General features: G+C 37.6%; 1 protein-coding gene across 5 annotated transcripts in view; it reads right to left on the reverse strand.

Annotated features, from left to right (window-relative positions):
• ST6GALNAC3 (ST6 N-acetylgalactosaminide alpha-2,6-sialyltransferase 3) overlaps positions 1–16,551 on the reverse strand; it is a 535,826-nt gene that overhangs the window by 100,675 nt on the left and 418,600 nt on the right. The window contains exon 4 of one of the 5 annotated variants that reach the window (XM_058716934.1): positions 12,253–13,254. The exons of the other annotated variants lie outside the window; for them this stretch is intronic. Coding sequence (XP_058572917.1) covers positions 13,197–13,254 — 58 coding nt within the window. The 3' untranslated portion in view covers positions 12,253–13,196. Of the gene's footprint in view, positions 1–12,252; positions 13,255–16,551 lie in introns of those variants that run through there. 5 annotated transcript variants of the gene reach the window in all.

The following is a 16,551-nucleotide window of genomic DNA, read 5'->3' on the forward strand; positions in this document are numbered from 1 at the left end:
TGCTAGATTTCTACATCTGGCTAGCAGAGCCTGTTTCTATACATCAAGAAACTGACATGGCAGCTTTGTCATACAATCGGGCAGCCCAGTCCCATGTTAGCAAACATGCTATTATGGAACATATGGCATCAGCCCATTAGTTGTGTGCACATTTGATGAATTCCCAGTGCAGTGTACCCATGAGGTTTACTGATTCACTGCCACCCTGCCCCAGGCTGCTTCCAAACATGTCAGAAAAATAAAATGTCATCCATATTTGCATTCAGAAGTTATTCCGTATTTACACATGCTAATAAAAGCCTGCTAAATAAAAAAAAGCCTGCTTTTTAAGGAAGAGGCAAGATCCATAATCAATTTTCTGAGAGGCCCAAGTGTTGGACATGTACCGCATACATCACATTCACCGGAATAGCAACTTGGAAAACATGGGTAGGCTGGCTCTGTGGCTTCTCACCCCTTGTCGGGCCAGCAGTAGCTGAGAGCAGACAGGTACTCAGGAGAGCCAGGGGTACCTGCGATCACTCATGTCCTCTATCTAGACAGCTTGTCTTAGGTTGTTTGTTAGTGACTGAGCAAGTGTTTGATGAACCAGTGAATGAATTACCTATGTGGATAGCCATGATCGGACGGTGCCTTGAAATTTCTCTGCCCCTTTCATTAATAACCAGCTTCCTCTCCAAGATCCTCGCGAGGCCTTGCTGTCTTTACTGGCATATAGCATTTGGGGTCATTCAATAGGACATGAAGTTCTGGCTCTGAAAACCACTGGTACTGTAATTTTCATGAGCAAGACACCTAACCTCTCTGAGCCTCAATTCCCTTACCCATAAAATGGGTGGATTATAGTATTTGTCTTAGGAGAATCCTTTAAGTCACAAAAGATGAACCAATTCAAATTATTTCAAGAGAACACACAGAACAAGTTTTTTGTAGCTTATATGGCTGAGAGGAATATTGGGTTATCTGACCAAACCAAAGGATGGGGATCTGGGCCTCAAATGCCACAATCGAGACTCAGAGCCACCGGAACTTCCCTTCCTCCTCAATCTCACAGCTCAGCCCTGCTCTGCTTGGCTTCATTCTCTCCTATTGCAGCCATATCTTCTTCGCTTGAATGAACTTGGCCACTTGTAACCCTAATTTCACATTCTTCTAGAATCATGAACCCGGAAGCAAAGCTGTTTTTTTCTTCAAGTTCAAATCAAATCTGTCTCCTGTATTCCAAGGGAGGCCTCAGATCAGCCATGCTCGTTCAAATGCTTCCCTCAGGATGAGAAGTCTGTGACTGACCAGGCACGGGGTCATCCCCATTTTGTACGTGGGGTAAAAGGTAGTGGCTAGAGTGAATTATTACAAGGGGTTTCAAATCCCGCTGAACAGATAAGGCAAAAATAAAAGCTACCACTCTGCTAAGCTAACTCACCAAGTTGTGAGGATCCAGGCAAACAGCAACTGCCGAACAACCATTGGTTAATATTATAAGTAAATGGCCTTGTAAGCTGCCAAATGTCATATGAGTCCTGGGAAAATAACCACCAATTCTATTTATTATTTCTCTATCCAAGGGTGGAAACTGCTTGAGTCGTATTAATGACAATTAAAATGATAATAGCCAACATTTAAGAAGTTGGGCCCCAGCTGGGGCATCTGGGTGGCTCAGTTGGTTAAGGGTCCGACTTCGGCTCAGGTCATGATCTCTCTGCTTGTGAGTTCAAGCCCCACATCAGGCGCTGTGCTGACAGCTCAGAGCCTGGAGCCTGCTTTGGATTCTGTGTCTCATGCTCTGCTCTGCTCTCTCTCTCTCAAAAATAAATAAACATCGAAAAAGATTAAAAAAGAAGAAGCAATTGTTGCATGTTTGGAACTGCTTTTCCAAACACCTTATATCTATGAAATAGGTACTATTATTGTTTCAGTTTTTACATAAATAAACTAATGCAAAGAGAGGTAAAGCAGCTTCCCAAAGTCAGTTAGCTAGCAGTGGAGTGAGGGTTTGGACCCAGGGAGTCTGGGCCAGAGTTCACACTCCCAAACACTAGGCCTCAATAACTCCTGTGCTAGAAGTATGAGGTGTAGGTTGAAAGGCAACTACCATTTTGCATTATCCTGTGTGTTTTTCCTCTGTTGCACTGAAAACTCCACAAGATTGTTGATTGTATCTGTCTTACTCAGAGTTGCGTAAGTATGCCACTCTGAAGGTCTACATGACTGGTATGAGAAAAGTAGAGATAATTAGAATTGGGCTAGACTTTTATTTGAGTGCCTGAAGATCATTTAAATAATAGTGCCTTTGAAAATGCATATGCACATCCATTTTTCTAAAATTCAGAAAAGATGCATAATATTCAGGTGCCTAATAACTTGGCTGCTACTTAATCATGCTTGACAGTTATATAGCACTTCACCTTTTAAAATCACTTTAGAATATGTTAGTTCATTAAGCCCTACAAAATCCAAGTGAGACAGGGAAGGTTTCTGCACCTGCCTCTGATCTCCCTACCTTCTGCTATCTAAATACTTGGTGGACTAGGGAAGGAGGAAAAGAATTGGATAAACCAAGCAAGGAAACACACGCAGCCAAGAATGACAGAAACTTGTAGGCAGTGAAAGTAAAAGGAACATCCTCTGATTTTGTAGATGTTTGCCTTTGACACATGAACTTACAACATACAAAAATCCATATAATAATTACTCACTTCTCGTTCGTTAAAATCTAAGAAAACAGCCATCAACCTGCTTCTTCAAGTTCAAATGCCTATACACACCAATCATTTGACCTTATCTTATTTGACCTTATTTGACCTTATTCATTTCCTTTGAATAAGATGTGCCTTTAACTGTAAATTTTCATGACCTTTTAATACTTATATTCCAAGTTCTGTTGTCCATTCTAATTTCTGCTTTTCTCAAAAAAGGATCCGCCTAATGTCAACATCTAGTATTACTCAGGCCATATTCAGCATAGATTCTTTCATGTTGTTTTGTCACTCAGTTAACAACTGGTTCCAGGTTTGGATGTGATGCTGAGCTAATCCCAACAGTCATCTGAACATTTCACTCATATATTGGAACTACACCCACTTCCTCTCAGGCATGGATGCTGGTCAGCACTGACAGTTCATAAAAGTAGAGACAGAAAGGTACCTGAACAAGGTAATAGGGCTAAAAACATCACCCTAGGATGTTCTGGAACCACAAAAAATACTTTCGAAGTTAGTGAGAAGCCATCTCGATGAAAACAATGGTACAAAAACCAGACCCGCCCCATCCAGGTCCTCATATAGTAGACATTTCTAATTAGTAAAGTCATCTTATTTCTGGCATCAGCTCATCCTCCTTTCTTAAGGTACTGAGGATTAAAGGGAAGGCACAATAGGTTTATAATCTGAGCTCACATTCCCGGATCGGGAATACCTGGGTTCAAATTGTTTGAACTAATTACTAACTCTGTGCCCTCAGACAAGTTGCTTAATCTCTCTGAGGATCAGTTTCCACAGGATAGTACTAGAAACTACTTTACAGAATTGTTATAGGATTAAATACAATAATCACTCACAGACTTAGCACAGTCCCAGGGATATAGTGAATGCTCAGAAATAAATATTATTAACCGCCTCCAGGTTTCTTAGATATTCTCACACTCAATTTTGAGGTATGATTTTGAGGCTTCTTTAAAATGGTACACCTAAGAATTCTAGGTGTTGATTGTCTGTGGAAGAGGAATATGTTGTGGTCTGTGTTAAAACAGAATGATCTTTATCCACCCAGGCTGGAAACAGAAACATTCCAAATCACTCAAAAGGTCAGATACTTTCCAACAGTTAGTAGAATAATAATATGCAATGTTGACCCCGGGCAAAGTCAGGGAATAGTTAGATGATTTGTCTATGATGAACCTGTGTTTTTTTTTTTTTTTTTTTTTTTTTTTTTAACGTTTTTATTTTTGAGACAGAGAGAGACAGAGCATGAACGGGGGAGGGGCAGAGAGAGAGGGAGACACAGAATCGGAAACAGGCTCCAGGCTCTGAGCCATCTGCCCAGAGCCCGACGCGGGGCTCGAACTCACAGACCGCGAGATCGTGACCTGAGCCGAAGTCGGACGCTTAACCGACTGAGCCACCCAGGCGCCCCAGAACCTGTGTTTTTTTTATGCTTGTACACTCTTCCATCTTCTTGAGATGCTACCCTCACCTTATTTTATTTGGGGGAAATTGAGGGCCTCCCACATGCTTTGCAAGTCCCAGTAAATAAAGACCACTTTATTTACTCATGAGTGCTCCTCTGGCAGCTGAAGACTTCCAAGGTTACTGATAGCACCTTTTGTCCACTTCCTATAACCACATCATTAACCTGGAAGATTTTTCAGCCCCTTTCCCTGCCTTCGAACAGCTTCAAAGATAATCCATGATAAAGGGACTTGGCAGTGTCTCTGATTACCCATTAGCATGGGACATGGCAAGGATGTGGGGGGTTAGGAGGATGTGTTATCGAGTTCATGGGTTAATTTGCATTGGTACAGGGAAATCTGAACAGACCTTTTTAGAATCAATGCACTGGGGGAAAATATAGAAGCAAGCATTTAAACCACGGTGCTCAAGCAGAATGAACACTTATTTCACAGACACAATTACAACTGCCAGGGGAGAAAATTTTTCCAAAACTATTTAATCTCCGAAATGGGCAATAAGCTTGTCAGCCTCTTGGGCATTTCAACCTTGGTGCAATGGTTCATAGCAAATCTTTCCATGACCAAAACCCATCAGATTCATCAAGTGTCTCCATTCTCTCACAATAAAAGTCATTTAAGGCTCTGAGGATGAGGCAACCATTGTGTGTGCAATATATGCTCCTCTCTGTCACCAGTGCAAAACCTAGGGATGTGCTGGAGAAAGGAGCCTTAAAAAATGAGGATATTCGTCTTTCAAGTGTTTGAGATGCTATTTCTAAGCTAATCTCCCCTACAAATCAGGAAGTCCAATTCAATTCAAGTCCAATTCAAGCTTGTCTTCCAGAATGTCTAGTAAATCCTCAAAAACATGAACTATGTACTTGCTTTGTGTCTCACTTTCTGCCCATCCTCCTCTCAGCCCTGTGAGTTCATTGTTGCTTTGGAAAGTATTAAGGTTCAGACTAGAATTAGCAGCCAGAGAATTTACTAGAACTAGCCATTTCCCCGCCCCCCCCATCATGTCTATTAATGACTGCAACATCATAAACAATAAAGTTTAATTAGGAACTAAAGTGTCTATAGCAATTAAATATGAAGGAAGTATTCAAAAACACAGCAGGAAGGATCATATTTTTAAAGCATTTAAATTGCAAATGATGTTATTGACAGAACTTTTAAAAGAAATTTTGTGATTGGGGGAAAAAGTGTCTAAAGCGAAGTGTTGACTCCATGACATTTACAGACAAATAAATATCTAGGATGGATCAATTTGTAAGTAGGAGCAGATGCTTCAGAAAATATAGAGAGCTAATGGGGGCTGTCTTTAATTTCTACCTCACTTAGACAATGGGGGAAAAAAACAACTTAAAGGATTCCAGAATAATGACATGGCTCATTAGTGTTAAGGCCACTTCAAATTAAAGGATTTATCTTCAGTTACTAAGAGAGGAAAATTACTAATGAGCTTCATGCATGAATATTTGGAAAGGGCTACAGCCCACTCTCTAGGTATGAAACTACCTGAAGTTGTATCCACAGGTATTTAGGTTTCTAAGACCAGATCCTAAATAGGTTTGGTTCTAGAGTTCACTGCTTGATAAACACTGCTGGGAAAGGATGTTGTGTGCCCACTAATCCCCTGAGAAAAGTGGGGAAGATTGTGAACCACAGGGACAGGTTACATGCTGGAGAAAAAGGGAAGCTCTATTATTATGGAAAGACACACAAAGGAAGGGCTAAGATGAGCCTTTGCTGCTCTAAGTTTATGCTGTTCCAAATACAGTGGCAGCAACTTCAGAACACAATGTAGGTGAAGATGAAGAAATGTTAGGCCTCTCTTTCTGGATACTCTGAAGCACTGCACAGATACAGAACCTGTCACTGTTTTTGGCATTTACTCTTGAGCTTGGAATTTGACAGTCTTCCATATTTGACTCCATTGCATATTAGGCCCTTTCTGGAAAGCTGTCCATGTGAAACCTCTGGTAATGAAAGTCTGGTGTTTGAAGGAAGTGGGCTGAATAAATTGTTTGGTTCCTTGCAAACAAGTTATATAAATAGTGGTCCAATGGAAAATGAAATACTCAGGTGTAATGTCAAAGGAGAATTCTAGAATATGAAGACTAACTGGGATTGGAACTTTGTAGGTAGTGGCCCTGTCTCCTGTACCTGTTATGAAGAAGACATTAGATTAAGGTTCTCTTGACAGAGTTGGAATACTGCCAAAATAACTGGGCATTTGTTCATTGGTTCCTGGGATGACCTATATCTGTAACTCATTTCTAAGTTAGGGAAGAAAGCAGAGGCGGTTCTTTTTGAAAGGCCTTTCTGATGGCCAGGAATCATGGCAATTTTATTTTCTAGCACAATTATGTTTCTTCCTACTCTGTGTTTGAATTGCAAAGGAACAGAAGCATGGCATTCCCAATTGAAGTTTTTAAGTTGACAGTCTGATAGTCTGATCTATTTTTATTTACTTTTAAATTTAAATTCAAAGCCAGTGTTCATAGGTGCCTTAACAACAAGCTGCGAGCCTGTGGGAAATATTCCCTGGCTCCTCTGTTTATCTAAAGTTTGGCCTCCTCATTATGATCAATTAATATTTCAGAAGGTTCATTTTTTTTCTGAGGTTGTTGGAATAGATGTCACTTTCCAGAAAGCCATTTCCAGTGCTATTCATTTTCTTTTCAGTGTCTTGTTTATGACTAAAAAATGCACTGATGATTTCATAATGAGAGTACATTATGTAGAAATGGAAACATAATCTTTGAAAAGTGTGACTTTTTATGTGTTAGGTAACATTTCTCTTCAATTTCCCTTTTCATGTGATTTTTTTTTTCTTTTCTAAAGGGAAAGAAGTGTTAGGAGAGAACTGACATATATATCAGGAATTTAAAAAGTATATTTTTTGAACTACTATAAAATCTAAAGGGACTAGGTGATTAAAGTTTTTCATATTTAAAGAATTCTCTTTGAGAAATCCCAGAAGCTGGAGAAAAAATTGTTTTTATTATTGTTTAAGTTTTGTTTAAGGGCATAGACTATACCAGGCTCTGTAAAGAAACAAAATATTTGCTTCTAATATTATATATAATTTTTAAAATATTTTTAAAGGCAATACAGTTCATAATGTGAAAGATACCAGTAAAGGCAGACCATGAACATCAAGAGGTCATTTATTCACTTATTTCATGATTTATTTAAGAAGTAAATGATGAGCATCTACTATCTGTGATTACACATGCTATTATGCCAAGTATGAACATGAATAATATATGTCTTTACCTTTAAGAAATTTATAATATCTTAATAGAGATAGATGTAATCAAATAACTATAATATAGGGCAGAAAGTTCAAAATGTTACGGGACTTCTAGTTCAAGATGGCTTACTGAAGGCACATGTAAACCCGTCTTCCTTCTGAAATTACTCCTGATACGACTTTATTACAAACCATTATAAAAGCCATGATAAGACAAGAAAACCAGATGTCCTAATAGAGCAATATACTGATAGGAATTTGGGAAGACATAAAGAAGAGAAGAATAGATTGACAGGAATTTCTCTTTCACATAGCTAAAGGTAGTTTTTGGTAGACCAAGTCATCTACTGAGAAGAGTTATTTAAAAAAAGCAAAATAAACACAAAAATCCTCTGTTTAAAGATATACACAGCTGCAGAAATAATGAAGTCTGGAGAGGTTAAAAGCATGGCAAGGGGAGACTCTTAGAAAGGTGTAATAATAATCTTCAGCTGCACTATCCCTGGAAGCTTGTGCTGATTCTTGCCTGAGTAGACTGGGAAAATGGGTTTATGGGTTTTCACTGGGCAGAGGGCCATTGTTGAGGATACAGAAACCAATAGACATTCTCATCTTAGATGAGATGGAGTTATAAAATTGGATACTCGAGGAGCTTCAAGAGAGAACTGATCCTCTTTCCCTCAAAATATGTGCCAAATTCTGAAGGTGTACAAAATAGGAGGCTTAAGAACTAAGCTACAAACTCTGCGAAGTGGAAAATTCTGTAGTCTCCGGATGCTGAGATGACAAAGACCAGCTACGGTAAATGGATCTAGTGAATAGAGCAAGCTCTTCATTGGAAGCAATGGAAGCCTCTGGACTAGAGACAGGGAAACCAGATATAAACTCAGTTTTAGTTTAATCTAATTTAATTTAATAAAAACTTCAATCCAGCCTAAAACTGGCCCTTTCTAAACGACTTAAGATAGCTTTTAACTCTACCCCCCTAGCAGAGTAAAGGATAATCCTTTTTTGATGCAAGGTCATAATATCTGGGGTTTCTTTGATATTTACATTCAGTGTGTTTCATTTATTAAAATCGTTATAGGCATGACAAGAGACAGGGTCATGTGTCTAAAAACCAAGAGGAAAAAAATAGGCAACAGAAAGAGATTCATAGGTGATACAGACATTAGTGTTATAAGATACAGACTATCAAAAACTGGTTGATATGAAAATCAACGATGACGTGTTGGAGTTTTTATCAGGTACTTAGAATTTGAGTCAGTCATATTTACATTCTATATACATATAAACATTGCAATATATATGTGCCTATATACGAACATATATGTGTATATATATGAACATATGTGTGTGTGTGTGTGTATATATATATATATATATATGGTTCATTATAGGGATTTGTCTTTACACAACTGTGACTTGTATCTTTACACAGCTGGTTAAAAATTCATTGTATGATGGATGTCTTCGTTTTGTACTGGAGCTTCCTGTCTAAAACGTTAAACATTTTGGGGGAAAAAAGATATGCAATTCAGGACAGTGAGAATAAACTGGAATCCAAAAGAATCAACCAGAACATAGGAAGATGGACTAAAACCCATGCTAGCCTTCCACTGTCTCTAATTTAGATGGCAATTGTCATGCACAAGAAGTTCTCACCCTTCATCACAGTTGAAAATACATCCGGCTGAAGAATCAGAGAAGCAGGAATAGGAAGAGTAGCTGAAGACCTAGCTGCTGCCTAACACCAAAGAGATGAACCAACAGATCAGTGACAATGTGTGTGTGATGCAACAGCATCTGCTGTTACTTCATGACGTGCCAGGTATAAATCAATATGGCTGCTGCTTTATTTCTACCTTCCGAATCTCACATATAATGTCTCTTGTGGATTGTTTGAACTTAAAACATTAAGGAAGAGCGCTCTTGAAATGTAGTTTAGCCTAGCGGAATTGACATAATGCAAAGCCACCCAAAAATCTGCACAAAGAATTAGATGGGGATTCCAGAAATAAAAAGTGTTCTATATTAAAGTAAAATTTAAATTAATGCATATAACACCAAACTGGACAGAGTTATGTACAAAATTAGTGAACCTGAAGACAACTGAAAAGATCCAAAAGGAAGCACAGGGAGATAAAAGAATGTGGAGAGGGCAAGAATAGAGCAAAAGAGAAACAGTATAACATATATGTAGTGGATACACCAGAAAGAGAGTAAAGAATTGGAAAAGAAACAATATTTGAAGAGATAGTGGCAAAAAAACACTCCAACCTGAAGAAAAACATTAATTCTCAAATTCAAAATGCTCAGCAAACTACAAACAAAATAAGTATTTTAAAAAACCAGTAAGGCACATCATAGAAAAACTGATTTTAAAAGAGAAAAATAAATAAATATTAAAAGCAACGGGAGTTGTTAATGTTAGCGTTTCTGACAGGTGTTACTGGAGGGGTTGTGGGAAGGGGGATGGGCTAAATGGGTAAGGGGAATTAAGGAATCTACTCCTGAAATCATTGTTGCACTATATGATAACTAATTTGAATGTAAATTTAAAAAAGCAAATTAAATTAAAAAAAGAACTAGTAAATAAAAAGGCAACTAAATTTGTGAATACAGATGCTAGTAAAAATGTTAAAGTATAAAAAAAAAGCAACCAGAGGGGGGGAAAAGACACAATCTTCAAAGGAACCCCAATTAGAAAATTTGTGACTACTCAGTAGAAATGATGTAAGCCAGAAGACAATGAAAAAATACCTTAAAAGTGCTCAAAATTACTATCAACCTAACATTCTACCTCCAAAGAAAATGTACCTCAAAAATAAAGGGGAGATAAAAACATTTCCAGAAAAAAATTAAGATGATTCATTGTCAGCAAGATGCACTAAAGGGAATATTAAAGGAAGCTGTTTAAGCCAAAGGAATATGTCATAGAGGAAAATAGAGAAATGGAGAAAAAAATTCATAGTAATACAAAAATAAATAAGTAGACAAATATAACTGAATGTAGATGGTTATATCTAGGGAATTTTAAATATATGCAGAATTAAAATGCACGACAACAATAATACAAAGGGGTAAAGTTAAAGTTTTCTAAGGTTCTCTCATTACTATGGAAGAGGTAAAAAAATCATCTTTTATATTAGGCCATAATAGTCATTACAAATATTATGATTTCCTAATCATTAAACATTTGTTTAAAAATGTAAAACTGATAAGGTGATAGAAAAAATTGAATGACAAAATCACTTTATTAATCCAAGAGGATGCAAAAAAGCAAAGGTAAAAAAAAAACCAAAAACAAATGGGCCAAATAGTAAACACACAATAAAATGGTGGATATAAACTCCAATATCCATTAACTATAAATGGACAAAATAGTCCAAAATAAAAGATCAATTTATTAAGGCTAGGTTTTAAAAAGTTATATGTGCTTACAACAGCAATGAGGTGCCATGTACCATGTAAATACTAAACAAAGAAAACTGGTGTCACTGTACTGATATCAGCCAAAATAAGTTTAAGGGAAAAGGATTACTAGAGATAAACAAGGTGATATCATAATAAGGTGCTAGTCTACCATGAGGACATAACAATGATAAATATGAATGCATCCAATATAAAAAAATTAGCAGGTTTCTGCTATAAGCCAAAGACATAAAAAAGCCTCCAAAATCAGTGATTTTTCCAGAAGAATCCCAACTAACCACAGATGAATAGTAATGAAGGTTGTACGTAGTAGAGTATGGGTGGTTGGTGAGGTAATTTTTATCTGTGTGTGTGTGTGTCTGTTATGCCAATCCTCTGCTCTTGGAGCAGCCAATTTCAATGTTTGCTTCTAGGATTAAGCTGTAAGTATAGCTTTATAAAGTGGGAATTTGGAGAAGCACCTTTGGTAACTTATGGTCTTCTGTGCCAAGACAAGAGGTTATGAACTATCTTTAATCAGAAGCCCATCTAGTTATGGGTCTCTCTTGTCTTGTCCAGTCCCTGGAACTAAGGCTCCTGTTATTAGAGCCTGTATTTGCTGCTAGGTCAATAGGAATTCTCATTTGTGCTAAGTAAATAAGATGTCACTATCAATACTTTTCAATCAAGGTCCTCAGATACAAATATGAGCAAACATGCATGAAACACTAAACATTTGAGGAACTACAGCATGAAAAAAACAGTCACTGAGTCAAGAAACAAAAGTAACCACTAAGAAAACAGAAGTTAACAGAAGAAGCAAGAAAAAAAAGTGTATATTATATACATAGACATTTTTTAAAAATCTCATAAATATTAAAAAATATATATTATCTATGATAAAAGCAACTAGCTTCTCTGAAAAATAAATGAGCAGAATTCTTGGAAATTAAAAACAGAATTACCATACACCTAATAAATCAGAATAGTTGAAAACTGAATAATGAACTTGAAGATCAAAATGAGGGATTCTCCTACAAAAAAACAAATGACAAAGGGTTGAAGGATATAGAAAAAGCGATACATTAGTTTATACAGAACAAGAAAATGTTCAAGAATCTCAAATAGATCTTTGAAATTGAATAATAATTAACTGGGATCTGTCTCAGCAGATATCAAACTTTTAAAAAAGCGATAAAAGGACTTAGAAAAAAACAAAGAAAAAACTAATTTTATTATATATATATTTTTAAACTTCTATATTGAAAGGCTATGATAAGCAAAATGAGAAGATAACTAGGAGAAGATACCTATAACATGCATAACATACAGTAATTGTTTATTATTCATTTTATACAGAGTTCTTTCAAAAAAATTATAAAGACAAATAAGCCAATAGAAACCTGAACAAAGGATCATTCACAAGAAAAGAAATACATGTGGCTAGGAAACTTATGCAAAATTCATCAGTCTCACTAGTATGAGAATAAAAATTAAAGTAAGAATATGTCATCTTTTGCCCATTTGTGAATGTAAAAAACAGTGATAGTATTTTTGAAAATGTGGTGAAAAGAGTAAGCTCAGATACTATCCAGTCACAGCCCTTTTGGAAGCAATCTGTCAGTGTGTAGCTGTCAAAATATAAAATGCACATACTCCCTGACCAAACATCTAGGAATCTCTCCTAATAAAAATCTTGCATTTATCCGAAAGTCACATATATTCAGTAACAAAAGGAAAAAAAATAGGATTTTTTTTCAATTGCCAGTTATTGACACCCAACTCAAATAGTTTAAGCAAAAAACAAAAACAAAAAGGAAAAACCATAAATCCATTAGAGCAAACAATGAAAGAAGAAAGTGTATATATGTACATACCTGTATATGCACATTTAGATGTGTATGTATGTGTGTATCTGTATATAGATATATCTACAACATATTGTTAGATACCACTTAAAAAACAACCCAAATGGCAGATTAATGCTGACAGCATAATTCCATCTAAGAAGCAGCAGCAGCAGCAGAAAGAACAAACACTACGTAAGCCAGGGTGTGTGCATGTGTATGCATGTCCACAGGTAAAGCACTAGACTCTTACTAGAGTTTACCTAGGGAAGGCAGTGTGGATTTGGAGGAGGAATGGAGGCAATCTTTCACAATTTTAATTCCATTTTCCATATTATTAAACTCCTCCCCTACAAAAATCATAACAACATACAAGTGTGAGGTTTTCCGTGTAAAAACAATGATTTGAAGAAAAAGAAACAATGTTATGTCAGCACAGAGGAAAGAAGAGGCTAAGGCCAGGAAATAATTCCAAATTTGGAGCCTAAGACGCGGTCTCTGCCCTTTAGGAGGTTAAGGGAGATAAACAGTTCTTGGATCGCCATGACACAGAGTATACAGGTCTGTAAGAGAAGTAAAAACAAATTGTGGAAGTCAGGAGAGAGCTATTACTTCAAATATGTTATCTAATAATTCATTTTGTTCCACCACTTAATGTTGAGAGGAAAATTCAATTCAATTGAAATCATTTATTCATATTCCTAAACTGAACGGCATATTGATTTTGATATTCATTTTCACTACATTCAAGAGGCCTTCGATGTGGAGCCCTTTCCATTTTTAAGTGTCCTCAAATCACCCACGATAGTACCGCCACTCTCTGAATGCCAAAAAGGCACAGTCACAGTAAGGGGATATGGGTTTCTGCTCAGTTTAGCGGAATTTAACAAACATAGGCCAAATGGCATTTATGTGCCAAGTACTGGCCAAGGGCTGAAGAGGGGAAGATGCAAATTCTATGTTCTTGCTCTAAAGAAACTTCAAGTCTACTGGGGAGAGCAGAGGCATAAATGCCAGAGCTGTGTTCAGGGCACATGGGAGACAAGGAAAGGGGCACCATACACAGGTGAGGATGGATGGACTGACAAAGAAGTCCTGAGGGGGAGCAGGCATTGAAGGTGAGACTTGAACAACAGCAGGGTTTACGTGGGGGAAAGAGGTATGGAGGGCAGGTCCATGGTGTGAAAGAGCACAGCTGCCTGCAGTGGACAGAATCCACTCTTTCTGGATTGCCAATGGTAAGAGGGAATAGGGAAAGAGAGGGTGGAGGTGACGTCAATGAGGAGGATCAAGTTCAGACTCTCCAGGGTTTAGAATGGAGAGTTAAGGAATTCATGTTTTATTCTGGGCAGGATTTGAAGGGGTTGAAGTTGCAGGGTTAGATTTATTTTATAAATGGATCACTGTGTGTAGGATAAGAAAGAGGGCAAAGACATTAGTTAGGAGAAAGACCTTATGTCCTGAACTAGAGTGGTAGCAATAGGTATGGGAAGTGGAGATGTGTTTGAGAAACTACACCTGGGAAGTCAACTTACCAGAGTTGAGTTCTGAGGATTGAGTTCATATATACAGAGGCTGTAGACCAGCGAAAGACATATAGTAAAGGCCACACAACTATTTGGTATTATTATTGTTGGATCCCCTAGTTTCTCTGTACTTCTTCACACTTTCTGCTCCCAATTCTTGGACCATCCTTTCTTTAGTGCCCCTCTTTCCGGTCCCATGGCTCACTCTACTGTTCTTATCATGACATATCTTGAGATTATATGTGCTCTGCAGCAGGCTGCTAACCTGCAGGGTCTGTGTCTCATTTGCATTACCTTCCCCAGCACCCAGCATATTACCTTGCACAAGGTCCTCAAGGTATTTTTGATGAAGGGTAGGAATCAAAGCCCATGCCTACACAGACTATTTTTAGCTCAAAATCATATCTCCAAATGTAGGTAAATTGAATTCACTAAGACCACCCATTCTAAAGTTCCTGTCCAGAGCTCCTCACTTGCCATGGGTTAAATCTATGCCATCCAATCCTATGATTCCATTAGCAGCAGATGACATATCAGGACTGCCCACCATGTTTTAACTGTGCTCTGGAGAGTCAGGCTTGGCCCTCACAAAAGAAATACACTCTCCACCACATTCAGGCAGATATTCAAAAGGTTGGGAAAATCCTTCCTTCCTTGTGATAGGTAGAATATTGGTCTTACAGATGTCTACATCCTAAGCCCTGAAACCTGTGAATATGTTACCCTACATGGCAAAAGGGACTTTGCAATTGTAATTAAATTAAGGATCTTGAGTTGGAGAGATTATCCTGGATTATTTAGTCCCAATGTAATTACAAGGATCTTTATAAAAAAGAAAAAGGAGACAAGAGAGTTAGGAGTTGACTTGTACCTCCAGAACTGCAAGAAAATAAATTTGTGTTGTTTTAAGCCACTAAGTCTGTGGTGATTTGTTACACCAGCAATGGGAAACTAATACATTCCCTTAACTCAAATCTCATCGGTACAATTTACAAATCAGTTTATTTGTTCCCTTTGATGTAGTTCCAGTATCTCAAGAACAGCTCTTACATTTTAAAGTGTCAGATTAATAATGGATCCTCATTTTTTCATGATTCCAGCCAAGATATTCCTGTAGTATCATCCCAAACAATCCCAATATTATAAATTTCCATCGATTCTTTAAAAAATTTTTTTAATGTTTATTTATTTTTTTGAGAGCAAGAGAGAGACAGAGCATGAGCAGGCAGGGACAGAGAGAGAGGCAGACACAGAATCCAAGCAGGTTCCAGGCTCTGAGCTGTCAGCACAGAGCCTGATGCAAGGCTTGAACTCTTGAACTGTGAGATCATGACCTGAGCCAAAGTTGGCCACCCAACTGACTGAGCCACCCAGGTGCCCCTTGAATTTCCATCTATTCTTAATATAAAAGTCAATTTGACCCAAGCCAGTTCTCTGAATTCCTGCAGTATTTTCTGAACTATTTTTTGAATGCATATTGGCTAGGAATTATTCTCATCTTTTCTTCATCTTCAATTTTGTGTTCACTCATTTGTTTGCTGTTTCCGCCCCCCACCCCCCGCCTTAGGCTGCATTCAGTGATAAAAGATATTTTTTTAGACCACCAGCATTCAAATAATTTCATACTATAGCAACAAGTGAAGAATAACTCTGTTGGTCTTTCCAGAATAAATAACCCCGTTCCCATTTCTTAATGAGCTTAAAAATGACAAGCTCTTAAATTCTTAGTAAGTTGACACTCCACACTCACCATCTGGCTTGTCCTGCCAATTTCAGTACATTTTTTATATGACCAAAAAACTTTCCTACTCGTTCTTAAATGAGATGTCTCAGACACCATCTGAAAATGGTGTCAACTTATCATTAATGTAAAAATGGCACTGTGTTCCAAAATCTGTAAAATTTCAGAGTATAAAACGAGGAGAAAGGAGACCAGGGGATATATGCTACCTGGTGTTCACCTAGAAATGTGAGTTCTGGCTTAGCTGCCAGCTGATGCCTGCTATGAAGCCCTCCTCCCTCCCTCACTCTCCTTTCTAGAGCCTCTTCTGGATGCCTTTCTCAGCAGTACATTGCTGAGACATCTAGATGTCATGCTTCAGCAATGCTAGGACCCAGGTGATCAACTTCAAGCATGATGCAGCCTTTCTAAGTCTTTCTGTAGACAGTCTATGGGCCATTTTATTCACAGACATTAGAGTGTTGAAACCATTCTGCCATCATGACTGCATTGTGCTAGGCCAAATCTACTTAAGGCAAGTTAGCTAGTCAAGATAAAGAAGTGAAAGGCACATGAGAAGATGCTCAATATTATTAGCCATGAGGAAAATCCAA

This window comes from Neofelis nebulosa, chromosome 2, assembly GCF_028018385.1.
Source record: "Neofelis nebulosa isolate mNeoNeb1 chromosome 2, mNeoNeb1.pri, whole genome shotgun sequence".
Classification (NCBI taxonomy): Eukaryota; Metazoa; Chordata; class Mammalia; order Carnivora; family Felidae; genus Neofelis; species Neofelis nebulosa.